This window comes from Corvus moneduloides, chromosome 1 (assembly GCF_009650955.1).
Source record: "Corvus moneduloides isolate bCorMon1 chromosome 1, bCorMon1.pri, whole genome shotgun sequence".
NCBI classification, from domain to species: Eukaryota; Metazoa; Chordata; class Aves; order Passeriformes; family Corvidae; genus Corvus; species Corvus moneduloides.
The window spans coordinates 123,820,122-123,845,019 of NC_045476.1; the positions used below are offsets into that span (position 1 = coordinate 123,820,122).

Here is a 24,898-nt window from a genome sequence, read left to right on the forward strand (position 1 = left end):
GGGATGGAGCGGGCCGGGCCGGGCCGGGCCGGGGCCAGCCAAGCCGCGACGGGACGGGACGTATGCTCGAGACGCAGGGTTTGCTTATCGTCCGTAATAAGGCACAGCGTTAAAGAATTTGTTTGAAAGGACAGCGGCAGCTCGGCGGCCAGAGAAAGAGGGGTGTTCTGCCTGTCAGAGAGCCGCGCCGGAGGCGGGGCTGCGGAGGATGGGCGGGAGGGACGCGAGTACCTAAATGTTTCCATCCGAACGAGTTATATAAAGTTAGAGTGGGTGTTACGTAAGCGTTCCGACAGTGCCGTAGTGTCGTCGTGAACGAAGTAGAAAAATAAATCACAAAATGTGCGGGTCACGCGAAAGCCAGAAGTGGGCAGGGCAGGGACCGTGTGCCGCGGGGAAGGCGGGATGAGCCCCGCCGCGGGACGGGACCCGCTCCCGGCTGGAGGAACACCGCGGCAGCCCGCGGTCCAGCGCCTTCCACGAGCAAAGCATCGACCTTCCCGGTAACACATACAAAGCGCTCCTGTGTGAGCCGGCCTGTTCACACAGTAGGCAGGCAGCAGTATTTCTGCACAGTACGGGACCCAGACACAAGGGTAAAGCTGCATTTGTGTTTAAGGGTAAGTTGGAGACAAGTAAAAAGATGTCAAAGGAAATTGGTCTTTTAAGTGCCACAGCTGAAATAACATCGATGGGACTTTAGGTCATTTAGCTGTGCGCAAGAGGCACTCTGTAGGCCAGAGGTACAGCCAGCCAGCTGTAAGCTGATACAAAACTGTTTCACAGCAACAGGTTTTGACCAACAGGAAAAACCAAAGGCAGAAATGGTGTCAAAGCCAGCCAGCCCAGCCTAGATCCCTCCAAGTGCTTTCAGTCACAGGGCTACTCCGTTAATCAGAAGCAAGGCTACTTGAGTAACTAATTGTACACAAAGGCCAGCAAGTGCAACAGATCTGATCTGCTATTTGTTTGCCCATTTATCCCGGTAAAGAGCAACCCATATATTACAAATAATTTTAAAACTACCTCTAGAAGTATTTGTCAGGCAGCTTATATTTGTGGCATATTACTAGGAACAGACTTTTAGGAAGACACAGGTGTTTTGTTTTGGGGGGTATTTTCCCCTCTGCTCAGTTTTCTCAAGGAAGTAGCCTTGACACAACATTGACATTAACTCACCTCCCTTCTACCAAAGCTCTCAAGCCTAATAACTAGAGTGTCAGAATCCTTTTAAGGCCTTAAATTTAAGCATATTGAAGGCCTCTTGTATCTCTTGAGTAAGAAAGCTCAAGCTTTGGTCAGTTTCAGGTCTTAGCAAACATAAACAGGACCTAAAGGGCTTGCAGAGGACCATCACTGCTTGTTTTAATTAGAATTCAAGTTCCCTCCTATGCTTGAAGCAGAAGCAGCAATCCAATCTTAAATGGATTAAACAAAATTGTTTTATTTAACTCTGGACTTTGTTTTGTTGTTTAAGAATTAACCATAGTTCCTTTGCTTGAGAGATTTAAAAGCAGCAATGAAAATGGCTGTTCTGTTGCTTTCTGAAGCTTACTCTTAGCATTAATGATATCTATGGAAATCTAAACCTGAAAAGACAACTCGGTAGTTTCCACAGCTCAGTTTTGTGACTCTACATGCAAGTCAAAATAAACTTGTTAAATTCAATGTGTTCACCGCAAATTATGAAGTTTTATAACTAGCACCCCCAGGATCCTTTGACTGTGACACATATGGAAAAAAAAAAAAGCCAAATAAGCTAAGTCAGTGTTGCACAGCAAGAACCAAGAATTGAAAGCTTGGTAATTTTCCCTAAACATCAGTTTTAATGCAGGTACTTGTCTGTCTATAGACTAAGATTTCTGCCAAAGTTAAACCTCTAAATTATTAAAAATGTATTTTTCATAAAGTGCTGCACAACCATACAGTTGCCAGCCTCCAATGAAACCATGATGCCCATGTTTAATTTTCCTGGTATGTACAGATGACATATTCTTCCTTAAATATACAATCCTCACACAGCTCTCTGATTGTGGTTTCTGTTGTCCTTCACAAACGTCATCCCAGAGCTGTCTCTTGGCATGCATAAGAAAAGAAACAAGTGATGAAAATTTGTAAATCAACTTTATTCAACGATGACCATCATTTAGGCATCGGCAATAGTAACTTCAACTTCTACGCCTGGTTCAATGCTGATGGAAGTGATCTGCTTCACGATCTCAGAAGGGCTGTGCAAGTCAATGAGCCGCTTATGGATACGCATCTGGAAGCGATCCCAGGTCTTGGAACCCTCACCACAAGGCGTCTTCCTGGTAGTGATCCGCAGGGTCTGAAAAGTCAAACACGAGCTATTTAGCTGATGGACTGAGAGGAGTCATCTACAATCATATAAAAATATGATCACCTCTAAATACTGTATGGTACCTATGCCATTAGAAAGTTATCTATTAAGTTATAGTCTACTGATGTTAACATTCCTTCCCCACATATTTAATTTCATTAAAAAAAGAAGTTCATTATTAAAATAAACTGAACAGAAAAGCCCTTTCCACATTCAACATGTTTTGCACCTAGTTACTTTAGGTATCAAAGCAACTTGTGAAATCATCTTCTTCACTGGGTCACCCTCAGTTTAGTAGTACTTCTTTTCATCTCACCTTCTGTTCTTTAAAAAAAGATATTTTAAACACACAGTTGCAGAAAGAAAACCAACTTTTAAGACAGGAAAACAGCGTCAAGTACCTTGGTGGGCATGCGAACAGGTCCCTTCACCTTCAGGTTTTTTTCCTTAGCACCTCTGATCAGGTCAGCACAGACTGAAAAAAGACATGCAGTAGCTCAGGTTTGCAACTGTTTTACTTGCGTGATTTCTTAGGCAAGTATTTCAAACAAAATGTTGGCTCAGAATAGCGTATGAGTGATCACTGCCATTCATTTTAAGCATTATCCTCATAGCCAACCACGTACAACTGGAAGTGTTGTGGCATGATGAGCAAAATTATGTTCCAACAGTAAACAAAGCCATTACTACAACTCTATTTAAACTCTATTTAAGCTGTTATCTGCCTGAAGAGCCTGCAAACAGTATTTTTTATATGATTAAACAGCGGCAAAGCTAGTTCCTAAACCAGATTAAATAATTTCTTAAAGAATGTTAAACTAAATTCTTCATAACGCAAGTGACAAAATATCGAGAAACCAGTGCCTTTCAGTTCTTATACATTCAAACTGTCATAACTATTTCAAAATTCCCCACAAAAACTAAAGGGAAGAAGCTGCACTCTCATACATTAGTCATTATGACATAGGTTTTCAGCATAATGCAAACCCCCAAAACACCAGCTGATTAAATTCAGATTAAATCTGAATTTATATTTCTGTGTATGAAGCACTTTTGGTTGACTTTGCCAGTCAAGGCACATACAAACAGGCAAACAGTAACATCTTTACTGGTTTCAATACATTGTATTTTGCAATGCAAACATGGCACCTATTATTCATTACTTGACAAGCTACCCAAGTAAACAGAAAAGTACTACTCACCCTTCTCCAGTGATTTTACATTGCGACTTGTCAAAGTTATTCTAATGCGATGAATCGCCACCTCTTGTTCCACAGGTGCTTTGCCAGTATCTTTAAATGCCTAAAATGTTGAAGTTACAAATATCAGACACTACAGTGAACACCAACCAGCACAATCCACAGCCTCTTAAAACCAGATTTCTAGAGTGTAAAGAACAATTTAGCTGTGGGACTGTATTAAACTACTGACTAGAAGAAATATCTGAAGGGCATGGTGGCATGGAAGAAAGAATGGGAAGAAAATGAAAGGGCAAAGTCCTAACTCTAAGGAAAAGCAAAATTTTAGTGTCTAACTGCATCTCACGGTGGGAAGCTGCAACACCCGGGTGTTCCCTGCTATGCCTATAGACAGCTGGCACAAACATTCCTTTTCCTCAAAAAAAAAAAAAAAACCAAAACCAAAAAAAAACCAAAAACCCAAAAAACAAAACCACGTCAGTCTTCATGTATCTTAAACTTAGCCTGACTACAAATTAAGACTTGACCAACAAAACAGCCACAACTCACACCACAAGAACAGAAAGGGGCACCTGGCCAGAAAGAAATTCGGCCACTCAGGAAACTGATTTGAGGAGCTTAAGCGATTAAACACTTGCAAATAACGGGGCATTAACGTGCGCTAAACGAGCTGATGAAATAGGAGTAAAAATAAGGAAAAAGAAAGGTTTTAAGAAAAGAGGGATGAAACATACATATGTATGCCTCTATAAAATATAAATTGGGGGGGTGCTCAGAGGACGGAACCAGGCCCTTCTTGGTGGTGCCAACAAGTAAGACAGGAGACAACGGGCAGAAACTGATGCACCTGAACATGAAGAACTTCTTTACTGTGCGAGTGATTGAGCAGTGGAGCAGATTGCCCAGAGAGGCTGTGTGTGGCGTCTCCCTCACTGGAGATACTCAAGAGCCGTCTGGAGGCAATGCTGCGCCATGTGCTCTAGGATGACCCACTGAGGTCCCTTCCAACTTAAACTGTTCTGTGATTCCATGAAACATGGGATGTCACACTGACGATAAGGTGTTCCCTACCGCATTAATTGATCACATCCCCTTTACAAGCGCCGCCCTGTAAGGGACACGAGACCGGATCAGCACCGCTCACGCCGGGCTGCGGCCGCCTCCCCTCCGCCTGCAGTTCTCCCGTGCTGCCTTTCCCGAAGGGAAAGACACTGCCGGGCCCACAGGCCGCCCTCCCTGCCCGCCGGCTCGGGGTGAGCTCCGGAAGCCGCCCCGGCAGGCGGGGGCCCTCCGCGCACACCCGGGAAGGGCAGCGCGTTCCCGGGGCCGAGGGCCTGCACCGCCCGGGCGGGCACGGCGGCCACGCGGCGCGGCCAGCGCGGCGGCCCCGCTCCCTCTCCCGTCCCCAGCGCTCCCCCGCCTCACCATGGCGGCAGCGGAGCCTTCCTGACCGACTTATTCCCGGGCTCGGGCGGCGCGGGGCCCAGCGAACAGCGGTGAGCCAGGAAGCGGCGGCGCGGGAGAGGCGGGCGCAGCCGCGGCCGGCGCTTATATAGCGGAGCGGCGCCGCCTCCATCCGGGCGCTGCGGAACCTTTCACCCGCCCGCCGAGCACGGAAGCGCCGGGGCGGGGAGCTTGGGGAGGTTCAGCTTCCTGCAGGGATGGTGGCCTCGTAGTCCCGGCCGATGGCGAGCGGAGAGGGGCTCGGCAGCTGCCATGCCCCCTTGCCTGGGCTTGGCCCGCCCTGCGGCGTACAGCTCCCTTCGCGCTTGGCTCCTGCGATCTTCTCGGGCTCCTGGGTGCCTTTTCCGGGAGATTCCGACGTTCTGCTGGGGGAGGATCGGAATTTGGCTCACAAGAGAGGCTTTATCGCTTCCAGTGATAGCGAGCCCGTTCCCGTCTGAGCCTTTGGGTCTTTTAGTCTTCATTCATTATCTTAAACTGTGCCAGGGGAGGTGTATGTTGGACATTAGTAGGGGTTTATTCACAGAAAGTGTGGTTAGGCATTAGAGTGAGCTGCCCAGGGAGGTGGTGGGCACTGTCCCTGGGCGTGTTTGAGGAGAGACTGGATGTGCCATGGTCTAGTTGAACGTGGTGGTGTTCGGTCACAGGCTGGACTCGGTGCTCTCAGAGGTCTGTTCCAGCCCAAATGATTCTGTAAAGTGGAGATGCGAAAGCAGAAGTTTTAAGTAAAAGCGCTCGTTTCATTCATGCTTAAATTTAAGAACTTAAATGAATTTTATTCATGAGAGTTCCATTATTTGTTCGGGTTGGGCATTGGAGGCGTATTTTTTACTGAGAATGGTCTTTGATTTAGCCTGAACAGCAGTAACTGTTAGTCCCAAACCAAGTGTTTTGCTGAAAATATGTCTGTTTCAAGTTACATCACTGAAGAACCAGAGAAACATGTATTGAAATGATGGCCTATAGTAAGGTCACTATGACTATCTTTTAAAATTAATAATTCTAATTTGGAGTTCTGTCCAGGAGTCACAGACATGTATAATGTTAGCATAACTACTGCACCTCTGGAAGCTTAGTAGTTACTACAGTTATTCAAGAAAGCTTGTTTGGTGTTTTAGGATGAGCTTACGTTCAGCTATCACACTCTGCTTTAAAATATTTTTTTTTCCCTACTAGTTGCTTTAGTGGTCTTCATTTGGTCCTTAAACCTCATGTGATGGAGTTAACTTTTATATGCCAACTATTCCATAGTTTAGGCTTGTTTGCACTTGGATTATTTGTACTCTTTGAAATCTCTAATTTACTAATACCTTCTTTGAAAGTACTAGAGGCTGTATTTTGATAAAGCAGTTCGAAGAAACATGGATACAGAAGTTGCTGTTTCCTGAAATGCAGTGATGTCTTTTGCCAATGGAGATCAGTACTTAAAAAATCTGTTTTGATGATAGTCACAGTTCTCTGGTCTCTTCCTCCCTGCAATAAAAACATCGTTTGGTTTTGGTGGCTTGTTTTCTGAGCCTTTTAACAACTACATATATACTATTTTTGAACTTGTACACAAGGAACCCATGTTTATTCTGTTACCAGCTATTCCAGCTACTTCCTGAGGAAGTTTTCCATCTATAAGTGTTTTATATTCATCACTCTTAAATGCATGACCTCACATTGATCATGCTGAAGCACTTAGTTTTCCAGTAATCCAGATGGTTCCCAATCAGCAGCCCTGCTACACTATTTACTTAGAGCTTTTATGAATGTTCTTAGTAAACTTTATTTCCAGATAAAATACCAAGTACCTTGTTGCCAAGAACTAATTCCTGTGGGATTCAATTAGAAATATGTCTGACTGAGTCCTCAGTGGTGACACAGACCTGTAGCCTTAGTTTTAAGTTGCTTGCTATGAACTGTATGTGCACAGCTGTGCCAGTTTCTCCGTGTCCTTCTGAAAAAGTTGATGTGCCAATGTGGTATATCAACACTGTTCCTACTGTCTACCAAATAAATGCTGTAATTTCACGTAAAAAAAAAGTCATTCCGAAAAGATACATTTTCCATACATTTAAGCTGTTTAATTTAAGTACAATTTGCTCATTTATTTCTTGTTCCTATATGAAGAAGTTGGTTTGGGTTTGGTTTTTTTTTTTCCTGGGGTTAAGGCGAGGTTGACCGTAAGTTCCTGAATTTGTTCCTTTCTTATTTTCTCAGTTATTGGCACTACCTCAGCTTTCTTTGAGATTTTTCTTTTTTTTTCCTGAGTTCCCCAGATTTCTCAGAGCTTATGGAAAATCCACATTAACGGCACACAAGTCTCCTTTGCCAGCTCTTAAAATTCTTGGATGCAGGCTATCTGGAGCTGCTGATTTAAAAACCGCCTCACTTCTGTTCCTATGTTTAAGGCTCCAGAGCTATTGTTGGAATTTTCTGATATATGTTGTTTTTCTCCACAAATGTGTTACAGAAATCTGCCTAAACTTTGTTTTCTCTGAAATACACTATATATTAAAAATGCTCCCTCTTGCCATTCATGTGAGTAAATAGCTGTTCTAAATACAACTTTTTGCTTATCTTCTGAGTTTTTTGTTATTCTTAACTTCTAATTCATATTTTATATTCTGCCTGGTTTTCCTTTGATTACATACTGCTTTTCATTTAGGTTTTTCTCCACAGACAATGCTAACTTTATTTAAGAGATTGTGATTCTGTGACTTAATTTAATACCCAACAGCCTGTGCTTTTTAGATGAAGCTTCCAGGAGTGTTTGCCTCATGTCAAATAATTAAGAAGATAACTTATTAAGAAGCAAGATGTGTTTTTAACATGCCTTGGTAGTCTGTAGCAAAAACAATACCTAATTTAGTGATTTATCATGCAGAATATCATTCCGTGTGTATTCATGACACTTTCTGACTTTTATTTTGGTGTTTACAGATTACTGGGGATTTTTTTTCTCTCTTCCTTTGACTAGTTTGTCCTTCAGAAGAGTAGCTTCTGGCATGAGTCTACCTATGTGACAGAAGGAGTGTGTGCCCATTGTCAATCAGATCTTCTGTAATAACTTAGTGAAATGAAGATTTGTGTTGTCTTCTGGTGAATGTTGAACCTTTCTCATGCACCTTTGACTGCGTCAAAGGACAGACATACTCCCCAGGCTTTGTAGCTTGGGTTGTGAACACCATTCAGTCCTTTGAGTAGATTTATTCTGCTTATTTCACAGTGGTGGCCCGTGGATGGTTTTGGCAGGGCTCACAGTAGCTTCCTTAAATCTGCTCTGTCATTTTTCATACTGATTATTTGATGTGGGCAGCTCCTTGGAAGCTGTCTTGGTTGTGCCAGCCTATAGACCTCAAGCATTTGCTTTCAGTGGTGATTAACATGTTCCTATTTACTTGTAAATCACTTCCTTCTCCGAGGTCACTGGGATCTGAACACACTTTTAAGGGTTTTGTTTGAGCTTCTGATCTTAAAATACCTGTGAAGCAGGATCATGCCTGAGGCTTCCAGGACGGTCATCGTTCATCGGGAGATGGTTGAGTCTCTAAACCAGTCAGAAATCCGATGAAAGCTATTTTCAACCCTTTTAAGAAAGACTACAGCATCTCCTTGGTCTTAATTGTAGGTATCTGCTGATCCTCTTGTGTTAAGTCTCTTGGTTGTATCATGTTGCAGAACTCTCATCCAAGTTCTTTGCTCAGCAGTTAGCTTTCTCTACAAGTGCCCCAGCTACTGAAACTTCAGAAAAAAAGCTGGAACTAAAAAATACCCCCTTTTAAAAGACTGATTTGTGTACATGGGTAGCTGCTGACTGGCAATGCTCTCTGCAGGTAGCAGGTGGACAGAATGCACAGCTGGAGTTCTCATATTGCACCTAGCCTGTCCATTTTACATTTTTCTAAATTTTCATGCCAATTCTAGTATAAATCTCAGCATATAAAAATGCAACCACCTCTCAAAATATTAGGCTCTCTTTATCTTAAAAATTTCTCATGCAAGCATGGAAGACATGAACTAAGTCTGTAATTCAGAAAAAGAGCAACTGTGCTTTAATGGAGTCCTTTACTGTTGACAAATGTTGCTACAAATATTGATTGTTAGGAGATGTTTTCAAGTGGGCAACTTGAACTTTGTAGTTATCACCACAAGCTCTTTCTTTCTAAATACATACTATATGCCTGGCAGATAATACACTTGGCTTCTAATGTCATTGATGTGGTTGGAGGAAAACTTCTCCCTTGTCAGCCTTGTTTTTACCTTGTTTTTCTGACACAGATCACTGTGACAAAAAATACAAAGCTGCTGATATGCTACAGCATTTTTAATGACATGGAATCTGATACAACATTACAATATGTCTTAAAACACTCAGGGCTGAAATGGGATTGTCCATCTGGACAGCTTTCAGGAGGATATTTGAATTCATCCTGTTCTAGTTCAATCTTAATTTTTTTTTTTTCTTTTCCAAATTGATGAATTATGTGTTCTCTGCTTTTCTGGAACAATGTTTGTTTTCTCTCCACTCCTTTCTCTGCTGATGTAATGCTTTTGTCAAATTCGTAATAATGAAAAAACCACTTTTTGCAGAGAGTAACTGTGCAGCTCACATAGTCTTGATAGCAACTGAGGTGGTTTATTGATTAGCAACATGTAATTTGCTGGTGATCAATGAGCTGTATATTGTGGATCGGTATCAGCAATACAGCAGAAATCACGATACTAGAGGCTTACAAACTGCTAGTAAGCACCCAGTGATTTCTTACTCCTGCATATTCACAGATTTCTATATGCACTTCCACTCTCTCACAAGAAGTGTGGGTTACAAATACCCAGTCCCAGTTTTGGGAGCCTGTGCAGCCAATCCACATGCCAGGAAAAGTATCCTCTGAATTCCTGTTTGCACTCCTGAGAGGTGGGTCCCTACTGCTCTGCCTGATCCTGTCAGTCCCCCCAGTCTGTACCAGCAGTGGGGTGGCAGCTACTTACCATGTCTGATGAGGAGGATCTTAGAAATATTAGCATCTACTGCTCTCCCACCCCAAGATTTCTTCTAATAATCACAAATTCTCATGCTGCTTTTCAAGCTAACTTTTTTTTTCCTCAAAAGGCTCTTGTTAATCTAATTCCCTGGTTAGTGTTTAATCTGAGTGGTCCTTGTCTTAAGCAAGCTTTGTTATTGTTAATTTCCTCTTAGTATTATCATGTTTTGGGCAAACATCCTCTGTTGCTGACCCCGACAATCCTCTCAGAACATGCCAGTTTGGGTATTCTGTTCACACAGACTATTTATACTCACATTCCTACCCTATCATCTGTTGTTATCCAGGCCAGGTTACCAAGAGTGGGAGCATGTAATCCCTGTACAAAAAATCCCCAGCATTAGCCCAGTGAAAGCAGAACTAGTGGGCATACAAACAGAACTGTGGCATTTTTGCATCCAGTTTTCATTTTGGAAATCGCCTCAGAAGACTTCATGTGGAGAAAGGTTAATCAAGTACAAAAAATGAACTCTAAACTACACAAATCTCTCCAATCCAGATTTGGCCACTTGAGGCAGCACCACTTGGCACTGTTTGTTGTGATCTGTTTCACTTTGTAAAAATAGTTCAAGAAGACCGCAGTAGTTTGTACAACATGCTGAAAACTTGCATCTACTCAAATAATATCCATGGGACTCATTGAACAGAGCAAGCTGTTCTAACACCAGAATTGGAAATGGCTTCCAGGGCACGGGTTGTTTAGTTGCTCTTACCTTGCTGGCTTCTCTATGGGTGCTTTGTACTGGGAGTGTTTAGGAGCTAGTGGTATGTACTGGTGTGTACAAACTCTCACAATGCTGTGCTGTGAAAGACTTTGGAGTTGTCTTTCCTCCTCATATCTGCCTCATGCAAAGACTTCGTGGGAAGCTGCCAGCAGCAGGGTATTAGCATGGTTGGATGTCTGTCCTGGAGAGAAAAAAAAGTGTTTAATTTTACAGCAGTTCTGTTTGCCAGTATATGTAGTCCACATATATGTTTGCCTATGTGTTTCAGAGCCCACTGATCATGTTTTTTTCATCCAAAGACCAGTTTAATCTAGTATAATTCTTTGGCGAGACAGAGTAGTAGGGAATTGTTTCACGGTGCTTGTGCTGCCTCTCTGTCATGGAACAGGGATAATTTAAGGAATGGTTCTGGCCTCACACTGCCTTATGCCTAGAGGAAAAATTTCTCTTGATATGGAATGCATCACTTCATCATGTTTAGGTTTTTTATTCCTGAAAAATTTTTCCTCATCTCTTCAGGATTGGTGTCCTTTTGTGATATTCTTGATCCAATTGGTTTTCAGATGGTGAATGTTTGCAAGCACAAAATTCAGCAAATGCTTGCCACAGATGATGAGGAGACTTAAAGCAAGGGGTGATTTCCACCTTGATGTTACAGGACTATTAGAGCCGGATATTAGTTGCAACTTGCAGTTTTATCTAGATTACATCCAGGTGTTAGCCTTCTGTGGGACTTGAAGTGCCCTTCCTGACCCTGGCATCTGTAAAGGAAGATTAAAGCCAATTCAGCAATGCTTCTCCTGTTGTGACCTGACCCTCTGTGAACTAGCCAAGCTAAGTTACTCAAAACCTGACAGAAATAGGAACAGCAACATAGAACTTAGGACCTGGAACTAAAGGAGGATACTGTGGTGTTAAAGATGTGCTTTAGAAATTAGTAGCCTCTGAGGAAATCATCATGCTGTGATTGCTCAGAACAGCTGGTTGGATCCACAGCATACCATGAAAGTGATCCAAGAGGCAGCAAGTATGAAGAAGTTTTGGTTTCAGAGGCTTTACTAACTTCTCCATGAAGTTAATGTGGCAAAGTGGCAGCTGCAGTTTACTGCATGGAGGTTATGAGGCTGCAGCAGCAGGGCAGGAACAACAACCGTAGAGTTTGTAATATCATTCATAGAAGACCCAGAAGTTTTGTTCAAGAGAACATCTTACTACGAGCTTACAGGAAGTCTATTAAACTTAGCTTTCACCTAAATAAGTGACAGAAGTTCCTACTTTACAAAAAGTTCCTACTTCATGAAAATGGGGCTTGTGCATGGCCTTTCACACCAGTCTACAAAATGTGGTTGTAAATGTGAAATATAGTTTGCTATATTTTTCCCCTAGGAAATGATATAAAACAGAAAAGTCTTTTTCCCCTCCAGCTGTTGGGGAAGATGAAACAGGAAAGCCTTATAAATATGATTGCCTGACAAAAGATTTTGGGAATATGAAAAATACAAGCGACATCGAAATGAAAGCCGCTTTTGAAATACCAAGTCTTAGTTACTGAACAACTGGAAAACAATGGTATGGCCGACTGAAGATAATCCCCTCTTGATTGAACAATACCCTCTGCTTGCAGGCAGGTCCAAGGGTCAGAGCAGACCCTACTAGCTCAGCAGAAGGGGTCCAAAGAGTAGTTTTTAGAAGTTAAGATGTAACACTCTATGGTAATGTAAGAACTCTTATAGGCTGTATGTAAATGCTATAGGATTTGTATCTTGTATTAGATTGGTTAGTGACAATTAGAATATTCAGTATAGAAGATGATTTATTGTATTGTAACCAGGACTTCAGTATTCCACTCTTACACACTCTCGACTCTCACTCTCTCTCTTACTCTTACACACTCTTACTCTCTCTTCACACACACTTCTTCACTCTCATTCCTCTCGCTCTCTCTCTCTCTTACCCGCTTACTCTCTTGCTCTCTTAGGCCTGCTCAGAGCTGCCAGCTGCAGCTCTAAGCAGTGCCCCTGTACCCACGCCCTTTGCAATAAACCGCATGTTCCAAGATCTGACTATAGCGATCTCTCGTCACCGTCCGTCCCGACCGTCTGACCCACACCAAAGTACCCGCATCCAGCAATCACTTAAATAACGTAAGAGCAACTCTATGTAAAATGTGCACACGATTGCACATCCAACATTCCAGCCTCTGTGCACAGTGAAATCCCCAGCAACAGGTTTGCCAGATGCAAATCAAGGGAAGCAGTATAATCTACAGGTTTAAAACTGAGGAAAAGGTAATATTAGCATTTACAAGGGTTGTGGTCAAGCATTCAATTTTTTAGGCAAATAAAACGAAGTATTGTGGTAAACATAGAAGGTGGGTTTGAGTATGGTACTCATGCACCCTGAAAAAAATCCCAGCAATATTAATGCTTGTCATTTTTTCAGCACTATGACCTCATGGTTTTTGTTTATGTACAGAACACATTTAAAAATATTCTTTCAATAATTGTGACTATTGGAAGTTGTTTGTGAGAGCACCCAGCAGGCACTTCATCCTACCAAAAGCCCCTTACCACACTGCCACAGGTGCATTTCCTTTCTGAGTCCCTTACCTGTTCAGAGGAATAACTGATTCTCATACACTCTTGTGAAATGTTCCTGGTGTGAGGTAGAGCCAATCCCTTTGTTCCAGCAGGAACAAATGCTTATGCTAATAGTAGGAATTGTTTCTCATTTTTCTTGGGGAAAAAAAAAGACCAAGCCAGCAGCACTCCTTTGATACAGAAAATTGAGCTTTTCCCTCTTAAAATCTTACGTATATAAAGGAAATTTCTTTTCCAGTGAAGAATCTACCATTACCTGTGTGCTAGCATACATTGCTAAGTCATTGGTGCCACTTAAATGTAGCACTAACTAATCATAATTAGTAATAGCGCAATCATAAAGAAAAGAAAGAAAAAAAACCACTCTCAGGCAGTTTGGGCACTGGTAATGTTTTGCAGAGCATTTAAAATTAGACAGGTTTTCATTTTCAAGACCAGTTGGGGTTTTGGGGGGTTGGGGCTGGGAGAGGAAGGCTATGCTTCTTTTAACTAATCAATTAATTAACTAATGAATGATTAACTACTCTGACCTGGTGGCAATGGGTGACCACTCTGAACTGAATCAGTGACTTTATCTAATTTTAAGCACTAGTTCAAGACCTTAGTTTAAGTCATATAGTGACAGTCCAGTGGGCAGGTATCTCCAACATACAACAGAGAAAGCCACCTGCCAGCATAAACTTATTTTTCAGTGAGACTTTCACTGATTGAAAGGGTTGTAGCAAAATAGGTTTGGATATTGGGGTGCTTCCTCTCTCCCTGTCTCTGGCTTGTCTTCTTGCCTCCTCCAGCCTCCTCCCTTGTCTCCCTGGGCAAATGGCACTTTTGCTATGATTGGTCAGATAGTACTGATTTTCATGATCAGGATGCTTTTTCAAATGCTGTTTGCAATTCAATATACAACTTTTTAAACAAACTATGCAACCATGAAAACGTTTTAAAAAATGTAATGATATTTGTTTCCTCTGAAAGTCAGCTGTTAGCAGGAATGATTTATTAAACTTTAAGAATATCTTATTTTCCCCCTTTCAATCAGAAAAACATTTAATAGCAATCATTTCACTCCCAAAAGCTGTACAAGGATTGACAACTTTAAGGGAGGGTCTGGAGTTCTGTCCACTTTCTTGACAAAGAAAAATTCAGTGTGACATTCATCTATTGGCATGTTAGTGCAGTGATACATTGCCTTCAAAAGCTTTGCATGTAGCTTTTGTGTTATCTGTAAAGAATTTTATTGGAACTGTTGGATTAGAGAAAAACAAGAATGTGGAAAAGGTGTATGGTATCTCTCTAAACTTACTGTATTATGTAATGTATACTATTAACTACTATTTAAAGAAATCCAGCCTCCCCAGCCTATCTGTTCCCTTATCACATTCAGCTTTCTTACAATCTCTGTTCAGGTGCAACTTTCTGTACTTGTCTCTGGGACCAGCTTCATTTGTCCCAGGTCTGAATCAAAACCCTTTCACCATTCTCAAGTGGTCAAGAAAAATACATGGCTTGAAAATAAAACTGATTTTTTCTTCTGCCCTTTTTGGGGAGTGACTTAAAAAGAACTGCGCATTTACATTTCCAATTTGCAGCCTACTTTGCTCTTTGTAGCCTGGCACATGTGCAGTAGAATATTTATTAAGTTATGAATTACCCTATTATCCCAGGTGCCCTGCAAAGGCAAATGCAATCACCTCCCTGCTCTGCTGAACACTTGAGCTATTGAACTTCAGGCTGGGTCAACAGCAGAACTCAGCTCGTAGAAGTCCAGGGGTGGATGGTGGTGCCTCTACCATCAAATTGTCCCGTGGCATCCTTAGCTATTGGCAGACTGGGATAGATGCCAGTAGACTTTTTTTTGTTCCATTTGCCTTCTTTAACTGGTTTTAAGGATTTTCATTTGACAGGCAGACAAATATTTGGCAGCTGGCTTAACTGAAGCATAGAAAGAGGTTCTTTGAGTGCTGCATGAAGGTATTTGCAGCAGATAAATAGCTAGAACAAGGTAAAAGTAAAATATTCCAAGTACAGTTAAGTTAAAAAATAACCATTCATTTCCTATCCCAATTTTCATCTTTGTTCTAGCAGATGGATTTATGAACACAGATGCTAACACTGCAAAAATGGAAACACAAGTCGAATAGTAAGCATCCATTTAAGTCCCATTGAATTTACAAATATTTGTGATATATTGTGTAAAACAGTTTTTGTTTGTTTTCTTTGCTGTGGTATATCTTACAACAGAATACAGAAGCAACCCATACATCTTCAGATTTATGTTTTCATACTTCCCATCATACCTTCTGAACTGAGGATGTGCCCACTTCCAAGTTATATAGTATTTATATTGTTTGAAAATAGTGATGTTACCACTTTCCTTCTGGGTTGAGATAAAGCATAATACAAAAAAAAAAAAAAAAAAGAAAAAAAAAAAAAGAAGGAAAGAGGAGCAAACAACAGAACAAGCCAGATAAAGAGCACAGCATCAGAATTGTAGCTTGTGCTAACTTCTTTTAAAACTTACTATGAAATGTCTTTTGATATTTCTACTTGGGATCCAAAGACACTAAACCCTCAGTAATAGCTACAGTAAGGGAAGATTAATACAGAATTATAAACTTCTATGCTTTTCCTTTTCCTTCTTTCTCATTCTTCCTAGAAGCTGTTTACTACAATTGCATAGTTCCCATGCTTATAGCCATCTTTTCTTGTCTTTCTTGTAATCACTTGACTGCTAAAATAATTGTTGCACTTTACAGAACTCAGGATAGCATGCAGAAGTTGCTTTTCATTGTAAGGCATGAAAAAAAAATCATTTTTACCTAAGACCATTCCAGCACTAATTAGTATTGGCTCTTACCTGGGGATTCAATTAAAATGATATAAAATCTCTTAAGTGCATGCTGTCAAGTTTTACACATGTGCCCATTTGAGGAAGAAGAGGACATGTGCCAGGGGATGTTGGGATGGTGAATGCCATTCATTATCAAATAAAAGACAAAAAGGCCAGAATTAGAACTTTTAATTCATGCTTTCCCTTAGTGGACAATACTCTCCATATAACCAAGAAAGCACAAAATACAACATTCTGATATGGTTAATATGTCCAGGGCTACTGCTGTTGATTACTACTCATGAGAATGCAAGCACTTTACAGTATCTTCTTTATATGTACTTTCCAAAATTAGTAAATGCAAGCAGGTTTGGTAGTTAGGTAGTGGGAGATTAATGAGAAAGAGCTGAAGTTTCCATGCAGGCTGTGGTTACCACAGGCTGCTGTGAGGCAGGAGCTAACCTTCCCAGTTTTGAATAGCTAGCTCTCAGTGCTACAGAGCTGGAAGTTTGAAAGGCAGCTTGTGCTATTTAGGGACAGAGAACATAAAACAAAAAGCAGCTCGCATTGAGAAACTGGCTGCAGTGACATGGCATCCCAGGGTCCCAGAAACAGCACTTAGGTTGCTGCTATCAAAAACAAACAAACAAACAAAGCTAAACACCAGAATAGTTGAGTTTCCAAGGAAAATAATTATATCAAGCTGTGGAACTCGGTTCATAGTAAGACACGAGAGATCTGACCTTTACATTTACCAGCTGGGAGAAATGAGGCTTAGTTCCTTCCTCAGACCATAGTTAAGATGTGTGGTGACTCTTACTTGAGGAGGTACACTCTTACTTGATGTTGTTAGCATCAGATAACCCATGCCTTGAATAGAGCATACCTGGCCAGCAAAGACATTCCTATAGCACCATTCCCAGACTGGCACTGATGCTACATCATCTGAATCTGTGCAATACTGCAATAGATCTTCTGTTTAGGCTGATCAAGCTACTGGCAATCAGTTCCAGAAACAAAGAGAATAAATAAACTAGATATGAGTAGCCCTTAAGGTTTATAACTTATAACCACATCTTGCTAACCATCTGGAACTGTGCTGCGTACATATGTGTGGGGAAGGAGAGATAAAGGACAAAACCAGTTTATAGAAAGGGAAAAATTTGGATGAACAGAATCCCCTTAGAGCTATGACACAATTGTCTGCAACTGCTCTACTGGCATCAGGTGCCTTCTACTAACACTTTATTCGGAGGTATGCAAGTATGACAAAGTTAAGAGCAATGTGCAGCTGCACTCATTAGCTCATTCCAGCTTTAGAAGCAGGAAGGAATCTTTTAAAAACCTGAAGCTGGGTCCAGATGATGAAAACAGAAAGGATAAAAGGCTGGTGGATTACATAGAAAAACAGACAGGAAAAAGAAACTTCAAGGAACTAACATAAACTCCATAATTCTTCATTTTCAGAATATCAAGAACAAGAAATCTGTCAAGACTCTCTGGAAGATCTATTGGTGTCAGGTTTTTAAAAGAAAAACAAAACAAAATAAACAAAAAAACCCCAAAACCAAAATCAAGACTACCCCACCTAAACATTTTAACCTGTTTCCCCCCCAAGACAACAAAGCCATTGCAAAGAATCAGGGTGATCCTTGCATGTACGTTGTCCCTGAAGGAAACACAAAATAGGCTCAAGCTAGAAGGATTTTTGTAGAACTCAGGAGTTGTCTGAAATTCAAGCATCTATGAAAGTTATTATAATTGCAGAACTTCCATGGTTAGAAGTGACCTCTGGAGGCTGTCTAGTCCAACTCCCTCTTCAGAGCAGGGTCAACTAGAGCAGCTTGTTCAGTACCATGTCCAGTTGGGTTCTGAGTATCTCCAAGGATGAAGGCTTCCTAACCCTTCTGAACAACCTGCTCCAGTTTTGACCATCATCACAATAAAAATGTTTTCTCTTGCACTTAAATGGGATTTCCTGTCTTTCTGTTTGTGTCCATTACATCTTGTCCTGTCACCGAGCAACACTGAGAAGAGACTGGCTCCATATTTACTGCCTCCCATCAGTATTTCTACAAACTGGTAAGATCCTCCTGAGTCTTCTTTTTCCAGGCTGAACAGTTCCATCTCTCATCCTCTCCTCACATGCAGAGATTCCAATCCTGTGATCAACTTAATGGCCCTTTGCCGCACTCCTGGTCCAGTACATCCATGACTTTCTTGTTCCGGCAGAGTCCTGAGCCGACCACAGAGCCCCAGCTGTGTCTCACCCGGGCTGAGTGAGCACCGGGGAATAACCTCAGCTAGCGGCGCTCTGGCAGAGCTGGCAGCAGTCTTTGCAGCGCACCCCAGATGCTGTTGGCCTCCTTTGCCGCAAGGGTGCATTGCGTGCTCATGTTCCACTCGGTGTCTGCCCGCAGCTCCAGGTCCCTCCTGCAGAGCTGCTTCCCAAGCGCTTGGCCCCGAGTCCGGGCTGGCGCAGGGGTTATCCACCGCCACGGGCCCGACCCTGCCGTTCCCTCACTGCGGGGCAGCAGCAGATTTCTCTTGGTAACTCTCTCTGAACACCAGCACAACCACCCAAGATATCCACTGCTCCACCCAATTCTGTATCACCTGCACACTTGCAGAGGGTGCTCCATCCCATCACCCAAGCCTTTAACGGAGATGTTAGCCTGCCCTGGGCCCAGTGTCGATCTCTGGGGTACAACACTAATGAGTGGTCTCCCACTGGACTTCATGTCACTGATCACAACCCTTTGAGCCCGGTGGCTCAGCTAATTTTCAGTTTCCACTATTTAGCCAGTACTTCATCAGTTTCTCTATGACGATGTAATGGGAAACAGTGCTAAAAACCTCCCGAAGGTCAGCAACCACCACTGCCCTCCAGCAGCCAGTAATCTCACTGCAAAAGTCTACTAAGCTGGTCAAGCATGATTTCCTCTTCATAAATCCCTGATGACTACTCCTAATCACCTTTTTTCTTCACATATTTGGCAATGATTTCCAGAGTTATTTGTTCCACCAATTTTCCCAGGATTTAGATGAGGTTGACTGGCTTTAAGTTTTCCAGATCCTCCTTCTTGGCCATCTTGCAAACAGGAGTTAGATTTGTTTTCTTTCAGACCTCAGAATTCTCTCCTGAGCACCATGACCTTCCAGAGATAGCCAAAAGTTACCTGGCAATGACATTGGCAAGCTCTGTCAGCATTTGTGAATGCACCCTTCAGGTCCTACGAAATTCTGTACATCTTATTTGCTTCAATGTTCCCTAACCTGATCATTCCTTACCAACAGTAAATCTTCCTTGCTCCAAACCCCACACTGGTCTCTCAACTCCTGCATATTTATTATTTATGTTTGTGTGTAATCAGGAGCTCCTTGCTTATCCTTGGAGGCATCCTGTCACCTTTACCTGATTTCCTGCTCATGGGGATGGATCAATCTTGAGCTTGGAGAAGGCAATCCTTGAAAATCAACCAGGTGTCCTTGGCCCTTCTTCTCTCCAGGATTGTATCCCAGGGAAGTCTTTAAAAAAATAAATTTCCTAATTACATGATTGTCAGCTGTACAAGATACATCAGCAGATTCTACAGTAAAGGAAATAACAGACACATAGACATGATTTGTTTAGAAAGAGCCAATATTGCTTTGGTTGGAAGAATTGCACTTCCAACACAATTGTGTTGGAATTCTTTAGGAACACTGACAGCATGTAGATAAGGCACTGATTGATACGTTCCCTTAGGGTTTCCAAAGGTATTTGAAAAATCCTTCACTGCAAACTTTTGAAAGGTGGTGAGCAGCCACATTTAGGAGAGAAAACATGGGGCTGGGTAAGTCAAAAGCTAGGCACAGGGGCTAAAACTGTCCATTTTCTCAGCAGGAGAAAATGCCCACTGGTGTTTCAGGAGATCCTCTGCTGCCCAGCACATCCACAAGTGAAGTGCAAGACGGGGAGCCAGAAGATAAACAAATTTGCTGACAGCGGAGTTATTTAATTGCAAGGGCCAACTACAAATTGGCAGAACGAAACTCAAGGTATATTAGTGCATAGTGAGGCAAACAGACAAAATTATCATCCTCACATAGAACCAAGGATTCTAAACTGTTAGGCTTGAGATATTTCTTGATTAGTGTTAAGTTAGAGCTCATTAGAAATCGAAAAACAAAACAAAACAAACCTTAGAAGTTGATTAAAAAATAGAGACCATCATTATGGCAGCAGAGTATGGTGTGCCTACACCTTGAGTGCTGTGCAGAGTTCTCTCTCACACTATCAAAAGAGAACCCCATAAAACTGACAGAAACATCTGCAGAGCTGATTATACTTCAAGAGCAGATCTGGGCCATTCAGTATCCTTCTGTCAAGTACAACAGAGAATTTGAAGAGTGCTTGATTTTTCACAGAGACTCAAGTAGCACTTGTTGATGCTAAAGTATCGTTAAGCAAAAAATCACAGGTTTCTAGCAGTATAAGCAACAAGCTTCCTAGACTGGCAAAATAAATGCAACACATCAGCATTTAGGAGCTAGTAATGAAAATTAATTCCATTTTTTATTCTTTTGAAAACCACAAACATTTTTATTTAAGGCTTGAAGTTAAGGTGAGGCATGTCAATGGCTTTATCTATAATTTTATCTTACATGCCCTCAGCTAATCATTTCAAAAGGTAACTGACTTACTATGATAACTTCTATAAAACAACTTCTTTATTAAGTTATGCAACACACTCTCACACACACAAAAAGTTCTGGTTCTATAGCATAATTATTTTGACAGAGAAACACAGGAAATATTTTCCAGAATTTACTTTAAGTTTTTTTATTCCAGCCAGCCTTTTATATTTCCACTTAAGGCAGACAGAAGACCAAGAAATAGTTAAGCTTAGATATCCTTTATAAACCATTAATTTCAATTACCAACCCAAATACCATAAAGACCTACAGAATCATCTCAAATTCACATAGTTGCTCATTTCCAGGATTTCACGGGGCTAGCAACAGATGTGTGTCAGAAATCAGGAAACTGGCTCAATTCCTTTGGGATTTTTTTTTCCAGAATGGAAGCAAGGGGGAGGAAGGGTAAAGAAGAAAAACAATTTGACTGAAACATCACTCTTTCTCCTGTCTTAAAAAGAAGCAGAGGCTTTGAGCAGAATGGCAATATCAGCTACAGCAGGCAGCTCCAGATAAGGGCTCAGATGTACAATTACCAGTTCTGATAAATCAGGGATCAGAGCTTTTTGTCTTTAGCATTGCCTACAGCACTTCCTTTCCCAGACACACTACAACCAGATTAGAAAAGACAGTAGATAAGACATAAGCAGTGCAGAGGACAGTTCAATAGTGTATGCTTTGGGCACCAGCAGAGGAACATTATTACTGCTGTAAGCAAAGTTCCTTTTCAGTACTTCCAGTATCTTGTCCAATCCTGACCCGTGCATTATGAAGCACAAATAATCCTCCCTTTACCATTCTTTTCCCCCCTTTTTTAAAACTCTATTCTTCACAAAATGTTCTTACAATATTTCAGAATTTACAATGTTCCAACTAGCAAGTTGCTATTAACACACCCGGTAGCAGGGAAGTCTTATAAAAAGGACAGGTTGTTAATGCATCTTCTTACTCTTAGTAGCCTTAGACTGACAAAAAGGTTCTTTATTTCAAGGAGTATGTGAGTAGTTCGCATTTTCCATATCAGAAGCAGCATACTTACTGAAATTAAGTACATCTAGGAACAGGTTAAATAGAACACTGACACTCTGTATTTATTTTTCTGCATTCATTGATTGTGATACATACTCATTCCTTGGTAAATGAAGAGGAAAAGCTCAAATGCACTACCCTAGCTGATACAAAGAACAACTCATATCTGACATTTTGAAAATACCAAAAGCTATTACGTATAAAGAACCATCCAAAAGCAGAACCTTCATTTGTACTTCACTTATGTACAACCAACAGCTATTCTGCACATCACATTTCCCAGTCAGCAAGGCAGCACACAACACATCAACCAGAAAAAGTCATGTCTGCCAACATCTTGATCTTTGCCTCTATCCCCTTCCAGGGTAAAACCCCAGTTTCATTAAATCACTACTTTTAATTTTCTTATATCAAAACAGTTTGGGTTTTTTTTTTTAAGCATAGAAAACAGCAACAAAGCCTTTAGATCACACAGGGGCTAAATTAATTACGCTCAGAGGAAGGGTGGAGGGAAAGAAAAGTCGACAAAAGAAATATAAAGAGTCCTGAGTTTTCCTAGAGGCTCTGCTTGAGGGCCCTGAGGCTGGGAAGCAGCTGGTCTGCACTCAGGCGCTCCTCCACGTTCGCCTTCCAGCAGCAGCTGATGATGCTCTGGAGCGTCCGGCCCGCTGGGGACTCGTGGAACACCTCGGCAGCCAGCGAAGGGCGCAAGTTGTAGGCGACCACGGCATAGAGCACGTGCTGCCGCTCTCCCAGGTACGGCTGCTCCCGCATGACAATCTGCCACAGGGTGATGGCAAACGAGTAGATGTCTGCTTTGTCAGTGACCCTCTCCCCCTTGAGGAGCTCAGGGGCACGGTGGGTGTATGTGCCCCCTTGCTGGCAAACATGGGGGCTCTGGGACAAGCCCTTCTCCAGTTTCTGGGAGCACCCAAAGTCTCCAATCTTGCACACTCCCTGCTCAGTGATGAAAACATTTGCGGGCTTCAGGTCCAAGTGCACAATGTCCTGGGAGTGCAGAAAGGCTAAGCCTGTCATGATGTCACAAGAATAGCACACAGTCTCTTCCATGCTCAAGGCCTTCCTTCCACATCCTCCTTCATCATCCTCCTCCTGTCTCCATGCATCCCTAGTGCCATAAATTACATGGTGCAGGGTGATGTTACCCACATACTCCATGATTATGGTGCCCAGGCTGTTCTCGCTGGCTGGGGCACACGTGCTGGCAGCCACCACACGTACCACATTATCGTGCTGGAGCTGGGCCACATTCAGCTCAGCCCAGAAGCTCTGCCGTGATGCCAGCCGGTTTTTGCTGCTCTTCTTCACCTGCTTCACTGCCACAGTTGCACCATGGTAGGTGGCTTTGTAGACAGAGCCAAAGCCCCCAGATCCTAAGGGCTGCAGGAGGCAGAGCTGCTCCCAGTCAATGGAGCACCAAGACAGGCGTGGAGGCAAGCAACGAGTCCTGGTTGAAGGAGCTCCCCCCAAAAAGCTTTTGCTGTCTTTGCCAGGGATAACTAAAGGGCTACTGCAGGGGCGCAAATCCGAAGAGGGGGAATACTCAAAAGAAAGAAAACAATTAAGAGGAATAGGTGATGGCATAATATGAAGGAAAAAACAACAGGCAGTTACTAAGACAGAAGACTGGAAAGCTTCCCTGACAGAAAAGACTCTAACCTGCCTTCCAAAGCCTTTTATCCTCCCTTCACAATTCTCCCTCCCTCCCTCAAATAAACTGCATCTGTCACAACTGTCAGAACCAAATCAGGTTCACCTGGAAACATTCTTCTCCAGCCCTGAAGCAAACCTCTAGAAAGTCAAGGCAAATGGATTTAAAGCTAAAAAACTATTAACTCGTAAGTATTTCACATCATTTCTAATCTCAAAAAAAAAATGTTCTGCCCATTGAATGCCTCTAGCAAAATGCCCCAGGAGTAAATAAAGCAGTGACTGGTGAATGCATTTCACCATGGCTCCAGGCAGGAATGATCAGCATCAGGTGCATTAAAGAGCTCAAAGACTTTGTCAGTGGAAGCAGCTGAAGTGGTGAGTACTGACCTTTGATGATGCTATGGCACGCGTAAATATAAAAAAAGTGTGTTTGTAGGAAGCTACCACTTAAACATGACTGGGACCAGGGGACTGCTTTGGGTGCTTGGCTTTGCCCACGCAGGACCGCAACCTTAACAGCAGCATAAAAACAAGTGATTGTTCTGTATCATCTTTTGGATATAGTAACTAGAATTACACATAAGTATTTGGTCATCTTCCCATCACACTCCATGCAGTTACTACAGGTGTGTATTTTATTTCTGGATCCTTCTTAGAAAAATTATTGCTGAATTTACAGAGCTGTTCTGGAAGAAATCAAACAAAGATAATTTTGTTTTAGTGGTCTCAGTGTTTTTTCAAAGGGCTTTTTTGAGTTTTGACCCTTTCACGTATTTGCAGTGCTCATGCCAACTGCCATAGTGTTTGGTACCTGCTGTACTGCCCAGATAGCAGAGCACCCTTATGGGACCTATACAGTTAAGGACTTTTGAATATTCCAGTACCTTTCTATACGTGTTGACAAATATCTTGGAAAGCTTGGTCCCTATTTCCCACCTCCCCACTCTTCAGAACCTTCTTCTGGATGTCAGATTTTTCAGTACAGATTCTGCCATGGGACTTCAGACTGATGGTGCCTCTTTCTGCAGAGTTTACCTCTGGGCAGCACCAGCTCTGCAGACAGTTCCTGTGGAGTTTTCCCGGTGTTTTCATTTTTGGTGGTTTGTTTTGTTTTGTTTTGTGTTTGGTTTGTTTTTTGTTTTTTTTTTATTCTCCGGATGAGTAAAATGCAGCACAGGCTGCTGAGGGGGGGGTTTTCAAGGGTACCCAGACCCTGAGCAAACAGAACTGGAGTGTTCTCCACCTTGAGATGCGCTCAGTTGTTCACCTTAACACACAAACCTGATGTCCCAAAGTCATCTTCTGACCCTCCTTGAACTCTGGATCAGC

The 24,898-nt window shown here is 42.1% G+C and overlaps 2 protein-coding genes, 1 long non-coding RNA gene and 1 other non-coding gene across 4 annotated transcripts; 1 reads left to right on the forward strand and 3 right to left on the reverse strand.

Annotated features, from left to right (window-relative positions):
* Positions 1-2,105: 2,105 nt before the first annotated feature.
* On the reverse strand, positions 2,106-5,093 carry RPS20 (ribosomal protein S20). Its single transcript, XM_032125830.1, has 4 exons — positions 4,966-5,093; positions 3,544-3,643; positions 2,743-2,816; positions 2,106-2,329 (listed from the first exon to the last, which is right to left on the reverse strand). The coding sequence occupies exons 1-4, from the start codon at positions 4,966-4,968 to the stop codon at positions 2,147-2,149; spliced, it is 360 nt and encodes a 119-aa protein (XP_031981721.1). The 5' UTR covers positions 4,969-5,093; the 3' UTR covers positions 2,106-2,146.
* Positions 2,895-2,958, reverse strand: LOC116436121. The gene has a single exon (XR_004236958.1). It is a non-coding gene; the product is annotated as a small nucleolar RNA U54 (small nucleolar RNA).
* Positions 5,094-12,782: 7,689 nt separating the features above from the next.
* Positions 12,783-18,155, forward strand: LOC116451914. The gene is made up of 2 exons (XR_004243363.1): positions 12,783-15,496; positions 17,654-18,155. It is a non-coding gene; the product is annotated as an uncharacterized LOC116451914 (long non-coding RNA).
* Positions 18,156-20,737: 2,582 nt separating this feature from the next.
* MOS (MOS proto-oncogene, serine/threonine kinase) lies at positions 20,738-24,689 on the reverse strand. The gene has a single exon (XM_032125866.1). It carries the CDS (start codon positions 23,498-23,500, stop codon positions 22,451-22,453), a length of 1,050 nt encoding a protein of 349 aa, XP_031981757.1. The 5' UTR covers positions 23,501-24,689; the 3' UTR covers positions 20,738-22,450.
* Positions 24,690-24,898: the final 209 nt, after the last annotated feature.